General features: G+C 49.0%; 2 protein-coding genes across 7 annotated transcripts in view; both read left to right on the top strand.

Annotated features, from left to right (window-relative positions):
• The window catches only part of TNIK (TRAF2 and NCK interacting kinase), a 153,345-nt gene extending 151,428 nt beyond the window's left edge, over positions 1-1,917 (top strand). For all 6 annotated transcript variants that reach the window (XM_064665819.1, XM_064665818.1, XM_064665817.1 and 3 more), the window contains one exon: positions 371-1,917. In XM_064665819.1, the coding sequence (XP_064521889.1) occupies positions 371-454 (84 nt within the window). In that variant the 3' untranslated portion in view covers positions 455-1,917. The remainder of the gene's footprint in view (positions 1-370) is intronic.
• Positions 1,918-7,008: 5,091 nt separating this feature from the next.
• On the top strand, positions 7,009-17,828 carry SLC2A2 (solute carrier family 2 member 2). The gene is made up of 11 exons (XM_064665835.1): positions 7,009-7,180; positions 7,835-7,930; positions 8,403-8,659; positions 9,169-9,293; positions 10,054-10,169; positions 10,706-10,868; positions 11,283-11,470; positions 12,513-12,617; positions 14,688-14,789; positions 15,208-15,411; positions 15,616-17,828. The coding sequence occupies exons 1-11, from the start codon at positions 7,148-7,150 to the stop codon at positions 15,805-15,807; spliced, it is 1,581 nt and encodes a 526-aa protein (XP_064521905.1). The 5' UTR covers positions 7,009-7,147; the 3' UTR covers positions 15,808-17,828.

Raw genomic sequence — 17,828 nt, 5'->3', positions numbered from 1 at the left:
TAAATGATGCTGTGGAAGTAAAATGGGACAAAGTTGGTATTTTTAAGGTGTTCTAAACTTTGCTCTTTTTGGTAGTTACAGAGAGGGAGGTTTATTTACTGCATTTACTAATAAGTGGTTCAGTTTGATCCCAGTCTGCATGGGTTAGCTCCAGCCTCTCAATTCCATGGACATCGGAGAACCAGGCAATGGGTCTGTGTAAAATTTGTGCTGTCAGCTGGAGAAAAAGAGCAGGGAGGGAGGTTCAGGCAGAGGAAACCAATTGTGTGGGGCAGCTCCTGCTTTCCTCAATCACTGAGTCAACAGACATTTTTAATAATAATAATAAAAATAGTAATAAAAATAATAATAACTTCTTCCTTCCAAACAGGTATTTTTTGCATCGGTGAGATCCGGAGGAAGCAGCCAAGTGTTTTTCATGACCCTCAACAGAAACTCCATGATGAACTGGTAACAGAGGAGCACTTGGCACTCACCGCCATGGCATTATTTCTAATTTAAAGGACATTAAACACGTGGACTAACACTGTAGAGGCAGGTGTGGAGGGCGCCGAGGAACCCCCTCCCCACGCTCCCCCGGCTCCGCCAGCCCCGGGGCAGGGACTGTGGCCAGGGATGGACTTTCACGCTTGGACCACCCGAGGTCTCCTGATTACGCTGTGTTATAGTGGGTTATGAGTTTTCCTTTATTTTGTTTTATTTTGTTTTTTAGTTTTACTTTTTCTTTGTCCCCTACTTTGTAAGAACGGGGAGAGAAAACAGTGTCAAAAAGTCTGTTTTTAATTCTGTCTGCCTGCTAGCATCAAATATATAGTATGTTGTAAAGTTACCAATTAAATCTGGTGAGAGACAGCACAATAAATGTACCTTTTATCTTTGTGATGAAGGCCATAACCATATAGCTGGGTAATTTTAGAAATCTTTTGCCTTCACCAACATTTACATGTTGCTTTTGGCAGCAACGGCTTAACGGATTTTTAAAGAAGAGAAAAAGTAATAGGTTTTTTTCCCCTCTTTTGGGAAATGGATTTTAAATGGCTAAACTACTAGCCTTAGACTAATAAAAATCAGCTACCATTTTTGTCAAGTCTGTCAATCCATATTTCTATATGGATCTTCACATAATGGTGTGTCTTGATAGGGACAGAGGTGCCATTTCTTGTTGCTCCGGAGGTGCCCTCCCGCCCCGGGGCTTGACCGCGGGCACCGGGATGGGGGATCGGAGGAGGAGAGGACGGCGGAGCGGTCGGAGGAGCCCCGTGCTCGCCCCCAAGGTGGGATTTGTGGCCGCAGACGGCTCCCAGGATGCCGTGGGCACCGGATCCCGATGCCAAAGCCGGCACAAGGCGCTCGTGCCCCTCAGCCCGGAGCCAGGCGCTGGCGTGCGGGAGCAGCCGGCACAGGGAGGGGGACCACGAAACAAGCTGCCTGTCTCCCCACATTGCTGGACTGGGCTTGTAAAGAGCTTAAAAAAATATATATATGTGTGGTTTCTTCGGCCAAGGGTCTGAATCTACTTGTTTTCCACCCCCTCCACTCCCTAGGAATTACCCAACATACAGTGAAAGACAACATCTGTGCCGAACCGTGTGTGTGTGTTTAGTTCAGGTTGAATCGTGTCCTTATAAACTCTGCTCAGTTGATTTCCGTTTTCGGTGCGTATCTGGGGTTTTCTTTCTCAGTAGCTGCAAGCATGGCCGCCTGTGGTGTTGGGGTGTCGCATAACAAGGTCTGTGTTGCTGGTTTTAACCTACCTCGTTTCGGTTGGGGTTTGTTTTTTGGTTTGGTTTCGTTTGGTTTTTTTTTCTGTTCCGCTGTCGATCACAGCGCTGTTACCTCCAGCGACATATAGAGAGCTTAACTGGCAATCTTGGTGTACTCAGTAACGATGGCTTTATTAAAAAATGATTAAATCAACAGGACTTGGTCAAACTTGAATCTTTATCAAGGGTAAGAGGCGATGTGGGGCGGCGGGGATGGGATGGGATGGGCCACCCTCACCCGAAGCATCCCGTGGGAAGGGTGTCACGGTTTGGTATTGCAGGGATTGCTGGCAGTGGACTTGCAGCAGGATATGGAGTCCAGGGGAGCACAGGTGAGTTGTGCTTTGTGGGTGCCTTCTTCAGGCACCCTCCTGCTGGGCCAGTGCAGCCTGCAGAGTGTAGGGATGGCCATAGGACCACAATACTGGTATTCAAACCCCATGCAAGTCCCATCACAGACACTGATTGCCACCAGCTCTTTATATTTTCATTGTGGTTAAAATATAAATCAAATAAAGCCCAGAGCTTTTATTATGTTGCAAACTGATAACTAGTTTTGGGGGTTTTTTTTGGTCCCCCTTCAAGCGACAAATACACAGCCTTGGATGATTATTTTTTTAATGTAGGGTTTTGGGTACAGTGATGAAATAGAAGGAATTAATTGTGTTTAAACATAAGGTAGTTTGTGAATTTATTTTTTAAAATCTTAGAATAATTTGAAACAAAAAATCACGAGAAACCAGTATTACCACAGTGTTGTGTACGGTGTGTGTGTGTATGGAGATACCACAGAGCAAAGGTTTTTCTGGTGCCAACCACAATAAAACAGAAAAAACTTCACCATTAAACCATGCTTTTTATGTTTGGATAAATAAAACCTGGGGTGTTGGAGGACATGGAGGTAAAGGGATTTTCAGGATTCCCAGTCACTATGCTCTTTGGCTGGAGGCTCTCGGGAGAGCAGCATTCTGGAGCAGGATGAGTGCAGGGAGATGGGATGTGTGCACTCAGCACTCAGCAGTGGCCAAGGGATGTTTTGATGGACCATTACCACCTAAAAACTTCTACAAAATCAAGCCATGATTACTATAATGACCTGCTTTCTCCTTCAGATATTCCTAGCTTTGATTTTCTTGTCTTTTACTGTAAGTAAAATACGCTTGTAGTTGATCAGTGCTTGCAGAAACTACTTAGTGTTTAAAGAAAGGGGCTCCTTTTGAAACCCTGTTTCTGGGAGTTTTTACCTGAGAAAGGAAATTTATTTCTTCAGCTGAGCAGTGTTGCTGGAGGAAAAAGCAGTAATGTCTGTGCATGCAGGAGTCACCTGAGCCTCTTGCAGATTCAGTTATTTACAAAGTTGCTGTGAAATGTTCCATGAACTTCAGGGATGAGTCCTGGCAAATGGAATAAAAGCCTCGAGAGCTGACACAAGGCTGTGTGAGGCCCCTGGTGACCCCCAGCACCCCAGGGAGGTGCTGGGTACCACTCCCAGGTGAAGGATGCTCAGAGGTAAGGCTGTAGCAGCTACTTGTGGGAACTGCATGTTTTCAAACCTGTTTCAGAATTATTATCAAATGGGATTTTTCTTGTTGTGAGATGGCTTGGAGTGCGTATTTTGTGGCATCTTTGTGACAGGAGGGGGATGCTCAAGGTGACCCTGGCCCCAGAGCTGGGCTGGTTGCTGGAAATGGTTGAAGTAGTTGTGCTGCAGTTCCTTGTCTCCACATGAGCCCATGTAAGGTCCTTTTCTGCTCAGGCAACGATTTCATGCTGCGTAACTGGGGACAGTGTGAGCATCGTGTCGGCCGGCAGTGACTGAACCTGCCTGTTCCCAAAGGTGTGGGGTGGACCTCCATTCCATACCCTGCCTGTGTCCAGGATAAGCCACCCACCAGGGCACAGCTCCTCAGAGGAGATCCAGCAATGTTCTCAGCAGTAAGGAAGTGGTTCCATGTGTAGGATGCCTGTCACAACCACCGCTGCCCTGCAGTATCCGTGTCCTGCCCTGTGCTCCCTGCAGAGCTGCCACTTCCCACTTCCCACCCAGGCTGTCATGACCTGCTGCAGAACAGCTTTGCTGGGTTTGCTTCCCAGTTTTTCTGTTCTGGGTGATGCTGCACCACCCAGAGCTGGGGGGTGGGAGAGGGCCCATTAACCTCCCCTGTTTTAATGCCACCTGATTTTGCTGGGAGGGTACAAGGCCACCACTCCGGTATCTTTACAGCGGTGCTGTAAATGCACCAAATTCTCTCTCCTAAATGTGTACTATTAGCCTGAAGCCACCATCCTGTGAGTGGCCCCAGTACCAGTGCCTGCCCTGGATGCTGTCCTTAAAGAGAGGAAAAATGGATGTGTATCATCATCTTTCTGTGCCAGCTGATGTGCTGCATCAGTCTGCTCTTACCTGGAGAGCCAGCGATTTATGGACTTGATCTTCCTTTTCTTCTTTCTGGTTTTGTTTCAGTTAATGGCATATTTTTACTTTTTTTTTAACATCAAAGCTACCTCTGAGTGACCCAGAGGCAGTAAAATAGGTGTGCAAATTACCACGGCCACCGAGAAAGCCTCACTGTCCTGCAGTCTTTAAATTCCTTCCACTGAGGTGACAAGCATGTTCAGCTGCTCAAAAGCAAAGCCCAACCATAAACTTTAGCCCATTGCTTTTATCACAGAGCATTAGATTATCAGCAAGACCAGTTACGCTGAACACAACACAGAGTAGGCAATAAGCTGGCAATTCTGCCTAACCAGTATTATACACAGTTCTTACACTTTATTATTTAAGTAAACCATCAGCAATAATGCAGGCACTGTTGTTTGCCCATCACTGAACCACTGCCTGGCCAGGCTCACCAGCCATGGGACAGGTTGGTGTTGCTCTGAGCTGTGCTGTGCTGCTCTCTGCACCCTCAGGGCTCAACCTGTGTGGTCACAGGTGACCTTGTGTGGTCACAACCGACTGTCAGACATGCAAGAGATTTGCTGGGCTGGTCATTCATCCTGGCGGAGCCTGGCCCGGTGCTCTGTCCTGTAGGAATGTTGTTCTGTTTTCCAAGCTATCAGTCAGCCCCTTTGGGAAGTGACCACTGTGGGAGGCAGATTTACACACAGCCCTTTTCCACCTGTGAGCCTCAGGATGAGCCTTGAGCTAATCGGCACATCCACATCCAGCCCCCTGTTCAGAAAAACATGGGGTCTGGAGTCCTGGTGCCACTGAGAGCTAAATATGTGCTTGAATTGCCCAGAGCCAGGCTGTGGAAGAGTATGTCACAGCCCAGCTGGCATCAGCTCGTAGGGAGAGGTGGCACCAGCTCAGAGCATCCGGCCTGGGGGGGACTGTAAGAGGGGATGGGAGAATCCCGGGATAACTTCATCCCTTTTGCCAGCAGATCTGGTTGAGGGATACATGTGGCTGTGGGGCTTCCAGCCTTTGGCATCCAAAGTTTCCATGGAAGCCGCCAGGCCACTGCTGGGGAGGTGACTGATGCTCTCACCCACACCATTCCCCTGGAAAGTGGAATTACAGGAGTATTCAGCTGTGGAAGCAGCAGCATGGAAGACGTGGAAAGGCCACCCTGCTCTCTCATTTCAGTATGTGGATGCCCTTTCACCCCTCTAACTCTGGTAGGCTGGGAAAAGTAGAGGGGGGAAGTAACACCCCTGCTTGGCCAGGCACCTGCAATAGGATGGGGATCCCAGATGGGTACATGGGGATCCTGGAGGGGAACATCAGTCCTGGCCAGGGATTTCACAGTGCCCAAGGGTTTCCGTTTGGGATCTTGGGTCAGGGCTCTCTTTTGTTTTCTGATTCAAGCTTGTTAAAAAGCCTGCTAATTGTCAAATCCTGACAGCCCCATTGTGGAGGCATTTAACTGCAGTGCAAAGAAATGGTGCTTGTAAATGCCTGAGTATCCACACACAGCAAGCAAACAAATACCATGGGCAAAGATCTCAGCTGGAAGGACAAATATTGGGGAAAACTAAAAAGCTCAGCCTCGGGCCCTTCCCCTCACAGCTACATCAGCCCAAGAGGGGAATGCAGGTGCTGAGACTGGAATCAACACCTGCTTAATGCAATGAACTTTTCTCCTCCAGTTAAAGTTTTACTTTACTGGAGGAGCCCAGTGCAAAGATTAGTGGTCTTACACTCATCTTTGTTTTTTTATTTCTTGCTCTTCCTCTGTAGAAAGTACATTTTGTGCCTATGTGAAGCCTGGATGGCTGAGAGCATCATCCTGTAACTTGGCCGCTGGACCCATCAGGGGCTGGTCTGGAAGGTAATGGTTTTAATCAGCATTAATCACCTCCAGTCTGACTCAGACTTTGGCACGTCCCTACGGATGCCACTGTCCGCCGGGCCCTGCAGCTCCTCTCATTGACCATGTCAAGGACAGCACAGCCTGAGCCGGAGCGAGACCAGCTCAGACCAGCTTATGCAGATGTGCAAAGTTCATGAAAACCAAGCCAAAGATATTTGGCAGCAGCAGGAGTATTTGCAGCATCGGCCATAGTTCACAGAACCAGCGATATTTGACAGCGTAGGGATCGGCTGGTGGTGCTGAAAGGCTCAGTGTTCATGCTGCTGCAGGGTTTTTTAATGAAAACCTCTGTTATGGTAATATTCTGGGTAATTTTGCTATGTTATATCTTCACATGCACATTCAGATGTCTCCTCTGACCACTCAGGCTGCACGTACAGGTGTGTACTGGCACTACAGCTGGGTGCTGAGGGGCTCTGTGCGTGCAGGTGTCTATGTATGGATACACAGAGAGGCCTCTATACATCTGTGTTTATATGTTTGGCTGTGTATGTGATACACACACATAAATATATTTTAAAGCAGGTGCTAAGTGCTATCTAAATAAAACACTTAGTCATTTTCTATCTGCTCTGCTAACATATGCTGGAGAGGTTTCTTCTCCCTAACTCAGAAAGGGGTTTGTGATGTGGCACATACACCAGCACAGAAGCCGAGGAAAGTGTTGAGCATCTCGAAACAGGCTGTAGCGTGTTCCCGAGTCCCTGGCATGTCACATTCCTGGCTGTTAAACCGAGGGACAGCCCCAAACCAGCCCTGCAGCTGGATCGTTTGAATTTCCCAGGTCCACTCTATGCCTCTGTGGGTCTCCTGTTGTTTCGTGCCTGTCCCCAGACACGGGGATTGGTGGCGGCTGCCCTGAGCCGAGCAGTGGCCAAGTAACACATGGAAGGCTTGGGTTTCTCATTAACTCCAGAGCTCATATAGACCCATCTCTCGGAGCATCAGCCACTTTTCCTGCCTCCCTCCCAGCCTGGCTGTCCCTCCTTCCCTGCCCAAGCCCTCTCCTCGCTCCACAGCCCAGGACAGGGACCATTCCTGGGAGGACAGTGGAGGAGCTGCAGGATGGAAGAGAAAAGCAAAATGCAGACAGAGAAGGTAACCATGGGTCACTGGTATTTTTGCACTGGGATTTCTGCAGGAGCCCAGCACTGAGCAATTCCGTGCCAAGAACCAAAACCAACCAAAAAAAAAAATCCCCTCCCTTAATTAATTGCTCTCTGATGTCTGTGTACTGAGCACAGGGGCAAAGGGGTCAGGGGGTTGTTTTTTATTTTTAAGAGCTCTGTTGGCTCATTGGATAACTTTAACTGTGATGGAAGGAAACAATGCTTGAAACAGCACTGCTGAAAACCACAGTTTTGGTGACTATTTTCCCAGCTGTTGTGCTCCAGGGATGGGGATGAGGATGGGGATGGGACAGGGCATGCTGCTGCTGCCTGTGCTGCTGTACCAGGCAGAGCTCTGGCTCCCGTGAGCTCCAGGGCCAGGATGGGCAGTGCATCAGGGAGAGCTGGACTGCTCATTGTGGGGCAATAGCACTCTGCCCTGGGGGCCTTGATCTTGCCTGTCTCCAGGGGCTTTCCTTCTCCTTTGAAGCCAAACCACCTGTGCTTCTGCAGGTTTGGCTGGATGCCACGGTCCTGGCTAGCTGGGCACCAGAGTCCCCTGGGACAGGGATGAGGTGCAGACCCCCAGGTTGGGGCAGGGTTAGGACAACAGGATGAGGCTGTTCTCTGCTTCCTCCCCCAGCACCTCACGGGAACGCTGGTCCTCTCTGTCTTCACTGCAGTGTTGGGCTTCTTCCAGTTCGGCTACAGCCTGGGTGTCATTAATGCCCCCCAGAAGGTAAGCTGAGCCCCCCAGGCCATGCACAGCCAAGGGACAAGGCTTCAGGGCCCGTCTGTCCCTTCCCTGTCCCTTTCCCAGGCGCTCTCTCCCACAGCACAAAGGCAGCGGGGTGAGAACACGGCTAGGACCCCCCCTCTGCCACTTCCCCAGGGAAAGGAGCAGGGCTCTGCAGTCGTGGAGCCATCCCCACTGCAACACAGTCCCTGTGCCCAGGCCGAGGGACTGCAGCTCTCTGCTGGTGCTGACACCACGCTCACCTCAGCCCAGGGAGGAGGGGATGCTCTGTGCCTGCCATGTGGCCCCTCCTCGCTGGTCCCTGGGTGTTGGGGAGCTGGGGGTGACCCCATGATTTCACTCCTGCAGACCCTCCAATGAAAAGATTTTCCTGGGGCAGAAAAAAAACCCAAAACAGCTCTTGGGGTGGTTATAGATTTGAGCTGATGGGGTTTTCCCTCTTTGCCTGTCCCAGGTGATAGAGGCACACTACGGGCGCGTGCTGGGCATCATCCCCCTGGATGGACACGCCACCAACACCTCCAGGGAGGATGGCACAGACCCCCAGGCTGGCACCAAGGGCACGCTCGCACCCCTGGCTGACACCAGCGAGGACCTGGCCACCTCCTCACACATCCTCACCATGTACTGGTCCCTCTCTGTCTCCGTGTTTGCCATTGGTGGCATGGTCTCCTCCTTCACCGTGGGCTGGATCGGCGACCGGCTCGGCAGGTGAGAACTCCGTGTGTGCTGTGACTCTGTGCCACAGCCCAAGACTTTCTGTTCCCTCTCTGTAGAAATACAATTTCTAGTATTTTCCCCAATTTAGGAAAAAAAGGGGAAAAAAACCCCTTCCAACTTCCAAAAAACTGTTCCAACCATCACAGAGGTCAGGCTTATTAAAATCCTCAATTATAAATCAGGTGTTTTATTGCAACTTTAGCACTTCAGACAGCAGCTGATGAGCAGCCTTGATTAACTTCTGAATTCCCCCTTTTCTTTTCATGGCAAATGGGAGAGAAGGGCATCTGAACAGTGTTTGCACAGGATGTAAAATGTAATTTATAATATAATTTTAACTACTCTGATTGCACCCGGGCGCTATATTCTGCAGTGCCTACAATCATTATTTTTCCCTCTGTAGTGCTGATTATGTCAGTTAATAGCTCCACTTGCATGTCTCGACGGCTGCTTTGGCTGAGCGAGGTGCCGGAAGGAGCTGTGGTGCTGCTGCCTTGCAGGGTGAAAGCCATGCTGGTGGTGAACGTCCTCTCCATCGCCGGGAACCTCCTCATGGGGCTGGCGAAATTTGGGCCGTCTCACATCCTCATCATCGCCGGGAGAGCAGTCACGGGGCTGTACTGCGGTGAGTCCAGCCTGGGTCAGGCAGGGCGCCGGGTGCTCCAGGGCTGCAGTTCAGAGTTTCTTACGGTTTTTAATCTTTTTTTAATCAGAAGGAATTTCACAGGTGGGAGTTTTCTTCTTCCTCTGTCTGTCCTTCTCAATCCAGGGTCTTTCCCAGAAGTATCTGGGTTGGCTCTGTCACGAAACTGGTTTGTTTTACATATGCTAGAAAGGAGCAAGCCCCTCTCTATCTCAAGGCTGGATCTTGCTGGTGGCTGCTGTAACAGCACATCATTAGCCAGGCTGGTTAACAGGTTCCCTAGACAGCAGTGCTGTCTAGCAGAGAGCACAGGAGCACTGTACAGGGAGAGAATACAACAGTCAGCAAATAATATGGAATTACATTAGAATTACCTTAGAAATAACGGGTCGTTACCACTGTTACTGGTATGCAAATACAATACTCTGCTCTGAGGTTTCAAGGCAAGTTTTAAGCAAGCTCTGCCCTGTGATACCTCCTCCCAGTGGATGATCTCTGCTCTGTGCTCATATGTATGTGTTTAAGTATAGAGGCTTCACAGTTTGGGGCTCTGGGATATCCTATGAAGGGATATCCCAGCACCTTTCCAAGGTGCAGGTGGTTCCCAGCCAGGCACGAGGGGTTTGGTGGGGTGTGGGATGCAGCACACAGGCTCCATCCTCCTTTCCCGTTTGGGGAGTGGTTTCTGCTAGTTTCTGAGCTGTGGTCTAGAGGAGGTGACACCTGAGTGTGTTCCATGCAGGGCTCTCCTCCGGACTTGTGCCCATGTACGTCAGCGAGGTCTCTCCCACAGCCCTTCGGGGAGCGCTGGGGACACTGCACCAGCTCGCCATTGTCACAGGGATCCTCATCAGCCAGGTAAGAAGGAAAGCTCACGTGTCCAGAGAGGGTGGTTTGGAGATTAGGGAGACCCCAGTGATACGCTGGGGTGTCGCACACCATTCCACCCCAAAACTGAAGGAATGCACAAAGCAATCTGCTCTAATGGGGTTAAACTCATGGCTTGAGTTGGAGGTGTCTTAACAAAGATGACATCTCAAGAAATAAAAAATGCTTCTGCAATTTCTCCTTTCCCTGAGGAATTATTTTCAGCATCTAATCAGCATCAGGCTGGATCCTGAGCACAAGACCCTAATAATCAGGTTCTCAAAAATGGCTTCATCAGAGAAGCAGGAAGCCCAAAGTCCCAGTCAGCTTTTCCCTACCATGGCAGGAGTTCCAGCTATGCAACAGGTGGGCACATAAATGTACCAAGTACAAATACATCCAGAAAAAGAATTGGTATTTGCTTCTAGTTTACTTCCAGGCTGTCACTTCAAAATGCCAAAGTGATAAATCACTTTCTTTTCTTAGGCTGCAAAACAATCCATTCAAACATGCCTCAATTATTCCAGGTCCTTGGACTAGACTTTCTCCTGGGCAACGATGAGATGTGGCCCCTGCTCCTCGGTCTGTCTGGCATGGCTGCCCTGCTGCAGTTCTTCCTGCTCCTGCTGTGCCCCGAGAGCCCCCGATACCTTTACATCAAACTGGGGAAGGTGGAGGAAGCTAAAAGAAGTAAGACACATTCTGGGCTTGTCTAGAATTGTTTTTATACTGTACACAGTATTAAACACAGAAGGAAAAAGGCTGAGGATTCACATATAACTGTGTGGTTGCTCCATTCCACCCTCTGAGCTGCTGAGGTACAAATCAAATCTGGACCAAAAACTGTTTGCATGGGACTAAGCAGCATTGCTGAGAGATGAAGCTTGAGCATAGTGTCTCAGGGCTGTTGCAGGACTGATGTGCTGCTGCCCCTGGCCAAGCAGACACACTTTGGATCCTTGATGTGCCATAGGAATTCTCAGAGCAAGAGGACATGGATGTCCATGTGGCTGGCCTACCCTGAGTTCTAGCTAGAGTGATTCTTGTCCTTACTCTGCGCCTTATCTGAAGATAAAATGTCAATCTTTCTTTTTTCTTCATAAGATTTGAAAAGGCTTAGAGGAAACTGTGACCCAATGAAAGAGATTGCAGAGATGGAAAAAGAAAAGCAAGAAGCTGCTAGTGAAAAGAAAGTCTCCATAAGACAGCTTTTCACCTCTTCCAAGTACAGGCAGGCTGTCATCGTGGCACTGATGGTGCAAATATCCCAGCAGTTCTCGGGAATCAATGCGGTGAGTCTCCCCAAAATGTTTGTCTTTCAAGAAACCCACGCTGAGCATGAAAAGGCAGCTCTGGCTCCATCCAGGCTGTGCAGGGGGGAAAGGTGGCTTTCCCATGGCTGCAGTGGGCTCCTTCCTCAGCCACCACCATCAGTGCTGATGGTGGATCTCACTGTCATGCTGGCTGTGGGAGGGCAGGAGGGGAGAAGGGTGTGAGGGAGTTCAGCACAAACTTAGCTGGCACAGCGGGTCCACGCTGAGCTCTCCCATGACCCTCCACCTCACTGAGTTCATCAGCAGTTTTCTCTCTTTAATGACTATGTGCTCACCCCAGGAACCACAGAATCACTGTTTTCTAGCTATTTGTAACTAAACAGTTTTTTGCATCACCTCTTGGGGATACCAGAAATCACCATTTTGCACCCAGAAGCATAGAGCCTCCTTTTCAAAATCTGCTAAAAATCACATTTTTTAAAGTCTGGTGAAACTTGAGGCCTCTGTTCCACCAGCTTTCAAACCTCTGGGAGCATTTCTGCATCCCAAGGCAGAGTGGCATGCAGGGGTGCCCAGCCTTGTGGGGATGAACTGGGATGAGGATGTCACAGAGCCCAGCTGAGGACAGCACCCATTTACCTACTGCCCTTAACTTTTACCAGAAAAGAATCACCTTATTCTTGGAGAAAAGGAAGAAATGGGAGTCGTTTCATTGCAGTGAGAATATTTTAAAATTCATGTACAACTCAGTCATATTAAGATATTTTTCTTCATTGCTCAGTGCTGGATTTCAAGATTAAACATGGACTACATGGAAGAAAACAGTTTTAATGTGCAAATGCAGTAGCTCAGGAGGGGAATTTCAACAGGATTTTTAACTCCCTCCGGCTCCTTTGAAATTTTCAGCTTTAATTACTATAACAAGCTATTAAAAGTTGAAAAACTAATCATAATTAAATTACTTCACATCTCAGCCAAGCAAGTGCAACTCTTCTCTCAAGAGAACAAAAAGTTCCACCAGCCCTGTTGCCTAATCCTTCATCTTGATGTATTTTGATAGATCTTTTACTATTCTACAAACATTTTCGAGAGAGCTGGAGTTGACCAACCAGTTTACGCAACCATCGGTGTTGGAGTGGTGAACACAGTCTTCACTGTTATCTCTGTAAGTAAATACTTCTGCCACACAGACTACAAAGACACGTAAGCTACAATGTGGTTTTGAAACATGATTTTATCCTGGAGCTTGGGCTGGGATTTGCAGTTTTCAGGGCTGACCTTGAACACCTTACAGGGAAAAATCATTCCCTAGACAAGTTTCTTTTGAAAATTTAAGCCTTCACAGAGAGCCTGACATCAGCACTGCTAAAATGCCTTATGAGTGGAAAATACTTCACTGTGTTCAGGGAAGCTCTGGTAACTCAGCAATTCCCCAAAACAAAAGGGGCTGGGGCCTGTGATGGGGGAGCAAGCAGCTCACAGTCTCCTTTACCCCTTATCTTTCAAACTGTTTTGTGTATGTACATAGCACCTGCTATGTATCCAATCCAGTAATCCAGCACCTATCCTCATCCTACCTAGGCAGTGCTCTGCAGCAATAAAAGGATGGTTTTGTTTCCACAGACTTTCCCTTCGTTTGTCTCTCTCTTGAGAGGATTAACACAATTCCTGTCAGCAGGCAATTAGTTTTTTAATGTGGCCATTAATATAAGATCAGGAAATGCCAAGCCCATTTCCCTGACACCTCTCAAGAGACTTAGGGAGTAAAGGACTTTTACCTCCAACAAAGCAGGACTGGCTGCAAGGGAGAAATATACAGCTCCAAGAGATTTAAGACAGGGGGAATCACTTTAAACTGGCAGAGGGCAGGTTTAGATTAGATATTAGAAAGAAATAGTCTGTGAGGGTGGTGAGGCACTGGAACAGGTTCCCCAGAGAAGCTGTGGATGCCTCATCCCTGAAGCGTTCGAGGCCAGGCTGGACAAGGCTTGGAGCAACCTGGGATAGTGGAAGATGTCCCTGCCCATGGCAGGGGTGTTGGAACAAGATGATATTTAAGGTCCCTTCCAACACAAACCATTCTTACTCCAGCATGTATGAGATAGGAGGTCTTGGGGTAAACTCTTTAGAGGAAGTCTATCACAGGCCCCATAGTGAGGAGAGAATGTGATCTTTATTGTGAAATGAAATTAGGAGGTGTGCAGCTGGAAGAAGCCCTTCTCCAGCACGGAGGGTCTCCTGCAGTTCCATCCCCACTCTGAGGCTCTGGTATTTGCAGCCTGGGGCATTTGCTCTTTGCTTCTTTTGGCCGTGAGAACTTAAAAAATTACCTGCCTTTGTCAATAAATGACAGACCCCGATCAAAAGGCAGAAGTGCTGACAGCGGGCGGACCTTGGCAGGGGGAGAAGGGAACGCAGAGGCTCGTTCTCTGCAACTTCCCGAATCAGCAGGATGAACCACCTCCAGTAAAGGAGACGGTTTCCTAGAAGCATAAATCACGGCTATAATGGCAGGAAAGGTTGAGCTGCCAGCCAGAGGTGTCCTTCAGAGCAGAGGGGAAGGACTGGACAGCCTCAGAGGCTCATGCACAGTTAGGCCAGGCCATCTGCACTGTCCTCTGGAGGTACCTACACCTTCCCACGGGGTGGGGTGTCTGGTACAGACTTACAAAAGCTGTGAGATGACTGGAGTCCACCAAGAGGAGCTGAGAAGGAGAAAACTAAGACTTGTGGATGCCAGGGAAACAAAAGGAGTCTGAGAGCAATTAGAGGAAAAATCCTGCTGCTACAAAACTATCCCTGCCCTGGGACAGGCAAGGTGCAATGGTGTGACCTGAATCATGCTACATTTTGAAGGCCAATTTCAAACTAATGCAGAGCTAGTGAGTTTTTTCTTCCTGGGAAAAAAAAAAAAACAAACAGAAAAAGAGAGAGAGGAAAAGTTCACAGTCAGCAATACATGTGTAGGAGAAGTGAGAAGTCCTGAGAGCTCGGAAACTCATGAGTTCTGAGTGTATATGGCTTTGCCTTGCCCTTGGCAAGGTGACTTCTCAGTCTGGCTCCCTAAGAGCCACTGGCAGCTTCTGACACTTGGAAACCAGCACATAAATCCTTATCACAAGAGCTAAAAGAGCAGGAGGGCAGTGTGGCAGTGGTAACAGGTTGGTTATTGCTAATGGACCTGATCCCGAGAGCAGCAGTGCTGGAGACTGAGCTGCTGCATGTGTTTCTACAGGTCTTTCTGGTGGAGAAGGCGGGCAGGCGGTCCCTGTTCCTGGCTGGATTGATGGGCATGTTAATAAGCGCCGTGGCCATGACAGTTGGACTTGTGCTTCTGGTAAGGATTTCTCTCCATTTTTAATCCCTTGTTTGCAAACAAGAGAAGACGCCATCAAAGTCAGTCCAAACCACTGGAGCAAGCCCCTGTTGGGATATAAAACCAAATAAGGGGTGACCTCCTCTACTGAACACCCTAGTTATTAATGACAGAACCGTTCTCTGTTGTCCTGGCCATGCTACAGGCAAGGAGAGAGCTCAAAGGAGCAGTTGAGCTGATGGCTGTGAACTCCTGCAAGCAGCAACACTGGCAACACACACCCAGCCAGCACCTGGCACAGGAGTTGAGAGCCTTAATTATTCATGTCCAGTCCCCACTTGTCTGAATGGAAAGAAATTTCTGAAAAAGAAGCTTAATTAAAGTAATTGGTGATAATTAATGAGAGTTGTGTTGGGACTATAACACCAACCTTTTGCAGAGCGAGTTTGCCTGGATGAGCTATGTCAGCATGATTGCGATCTTCCTCTTCGTCATCTTCTTTGAAGTCGGGCCTGGGCCCATCCCCTGGTTTATTGTGGCCGAGCTGTTCAGCCAAGGCCCACGTCCTGCCGCCATCGCTGTCGCCGGCTTCTGCAACTGGGCCTGCAACTTCATCGTGGGAATGTGCTTCCAGTACATAGCGGTAAGAAACCCCTCAAACCATACAAATAAATGGTTGGCATGACCCTGCTGCTGGCTGCCAGAGCAACCCAGTAGGATGGGGATGTGCCTCCCAGATCTCCATCCCCAAGCCCTGCTGGGCACCTCAGTCCCCCAGGGTAGGAAAGGGAAGCCATCCCCGCAGTGCTCATGGTGGTATCCCCTGTTCCCACTTGCCCCACTGCAGGATCTGTGTGGACCGTACGTGTTTGCGATCTTCGCAGCCCTGCTCCTACTCTTCTTTCTGTTTGCCTACTTCAAAGTCCCGGAGACGAAAGGGAAGTCCTTTGAGGAGATCGCAGCTGTGTTCCGCCGCAAGAAGCTCTCGGCCAAAGCCATGACTGAGCTGCAGGACCTGCGAGCCACTGAGGAGGCATAGCCATCCCACCCACCCAGAAAGGAGGGACTGGGCATGGACCTCCTTCAGGCACCGTGGGAAAAAGTCTCATTTCACAAAAACCTTGCAGCCAGCAGACCAGGGGGACCCATCCACCGCATTCCTTCTGGCTGCTGCGGTTCACACCTCCCAGGTGCTAACCTGGCATTTTAGTCTGAGATACTTGGTACTGCAAGAAGAGCCAGGGAAAGGACGGGAGGAGTATGTTATCTGTGTGTCTCCATGTCCCTCTGTAAGACCCCAGCAGGACAGTGATGTTACCACATGGCCAAGCAGGGCCATGGCGCAGCTGGAGTGAAGGAAAGAGGGGTCGGCTGATGCTGCAGCCTCATGTTTTCACCTTTTTGTCCCATGCTTGCTGCTTCCTTCTCATGAGTGACTTGGTGCCTTGAGAAGCCAACTGCTAGTGCAGTTGTGCCTCCAGCACACAGCATTGATTGCATGGGGTGCCAAGGAAAACAGGTCGGGCAAACTCCCCCTTACTCGTGCCTATGCCGAGGAAAAAGGTGGATCCCACCTGAACCTCACTTGCTTTGCTGTCTGTGCATTATTGGAAATGCTGTCCGATCTCATAAGGATTTCCAATCACAACATTTTTTAGGAGAATCTTAGAAACTGTGGCTGGGCTGATGGGCATTTTTTTCCTTATGTTTCAGCCAAACTATTCAGCACCCTCTTTCCTCCTAGGAAGCCTCTCCTCCCTCCCTTCTCCCTGCTGCAGCACAAGGCAAGCACAATACTGACCACACAAGTGGGCGCTCCTGACCCCAGGGTGAGGAGACCCAAGTCCTGCTGCCATCCCTCCCACGGTGTGACTACTGCCAGGTCACCTCCTTCCCCATCCTCTGTGCCTGCCTTTCCTTCCTTTTGTACAGTGCTCAGACCCACAGGCTCCAGCCTGAGCCAAGGGCTTGGGCTGCCCATACTGTAACAATTAATGATGACCCAAAGAGGGAATGGGTACTGGAGGGTTAACTGGAAGGTGCCCACTGATGGGACCCCCACTTTGCACCACTTAAGATTTTGCTGGCTGGATGTGCTACAGCCAAGAAGTGCAAGCAGGAGGTCATGCTGTTTCCATAGCCTTGTTTGTGTGCTCCTTTTGCTTCTTTGTGAGACATTTTTATGTGACAGAATCAAACTCCATGGATTTTTCTTCCTTTTTTGGGGGGATATCTTGGAACCACTGTAAAAGCCTGCTTTCTGTTTGCTTGACTTTTAAGATTTGCATGTTCTTTGTTGTGATACCAGGTTACTTTCTAGCAACTTTCTCAGGATAGAAACCCATTATTTATTTAGAGATGAAACATTAGCATTGCTGGGTTGCTGTGAGCTCACCACACTGATGGTGAAGCAGTGGCCAAAATGTAACAGAGGATCAAGCATAATGAAAAGCACAGAACAGATGGACCAAGGAGGATCATGCTGCCGCTGTGGGTTTGGTTTTAGGGAATGTTCATGCTCCTTTCCATGTGCCTGAACGTTTTTCCTTTGTAGACTTTACTTTCTTAGTATTACGACTCTAAAGCAAATTCTGGTCCCTTCCAAGTGACTGGAAGTGCAGCCATGAGGTCCTTTGGGAGAAGTGTCTGGCCCCAGTGTGTGCACTGAAGCAGTAAGATTGCACCAAAGGCTTTCCTGGAGTGACTGCTGGGATTTAACTAGAGGAGAACTGGGTCAGTGCTGTCATGTGCTACAGCAGTGGGGATTCCAGGTCTGACATGGGGCATGCAGGGATCTGGGAGCCAGGGCCCAAGCTAGGGTGGAGAAGAGAGCAGCAGAGCTGGGGCACAGATCTGAGTGGAACCCTCTGTGTGCTGCAAACAGGTCCTCCCAGGTGAGACCAGCTGCCACAGCAGACTCAGAAACTCTCCACAGTGTTTACTACAGGTAGTTAAATATTATAACTGATTGTCTGAATGTAAAAGAAGGGGGGAAAAAAGAGATGGGTTCTTGCTTTCAGTAATGTTATCTATGTTAGATAAAAGTGACAGTGAACAACA

Source organism: Pseudopipra pipra, chromosome 10, assembly GCF_036250125.1.
Source record: "Pseudopipra pipra isolate bDixPip1 chromosome 10, bDixPip1.hap1, whole genome shotgun sequence".
In the NCBI taxonomy this organism is placed as follows: Eukaryota; Metazoa; Chordata; class Aves; order Passeriformes; family Pipridae; genus Pseudopipra; species Pseudopipra pipra.
This window is presented reverse-complemented; position numbering and strand designations above follow the sequence as displayed.

Bases quoted from the DNA above. Each gene is read 5' to 3' on its own strand.
- SLC2A2 (XM_064665835.1), top strand. From the start codon at position 7,148: ATGGAAGAGAAAAGCAAAATGCAGACAGAGAAG. The intron at 8,660-9,168 runs GTGAGAACTCCG...GCTGCCTTGCAG, and splicing joins ATCGGCGACCGGCTCGGCAG to GGTGAAAGCCATGCTGGTGG. The intron at 12,618-14,687 runs GTAAGTAAATAC...GTGTTTCTACAG, and splicing joins CAGTCTTCACTGTTATCTCT to GTCTTTCTGGTGGAGAAGGC.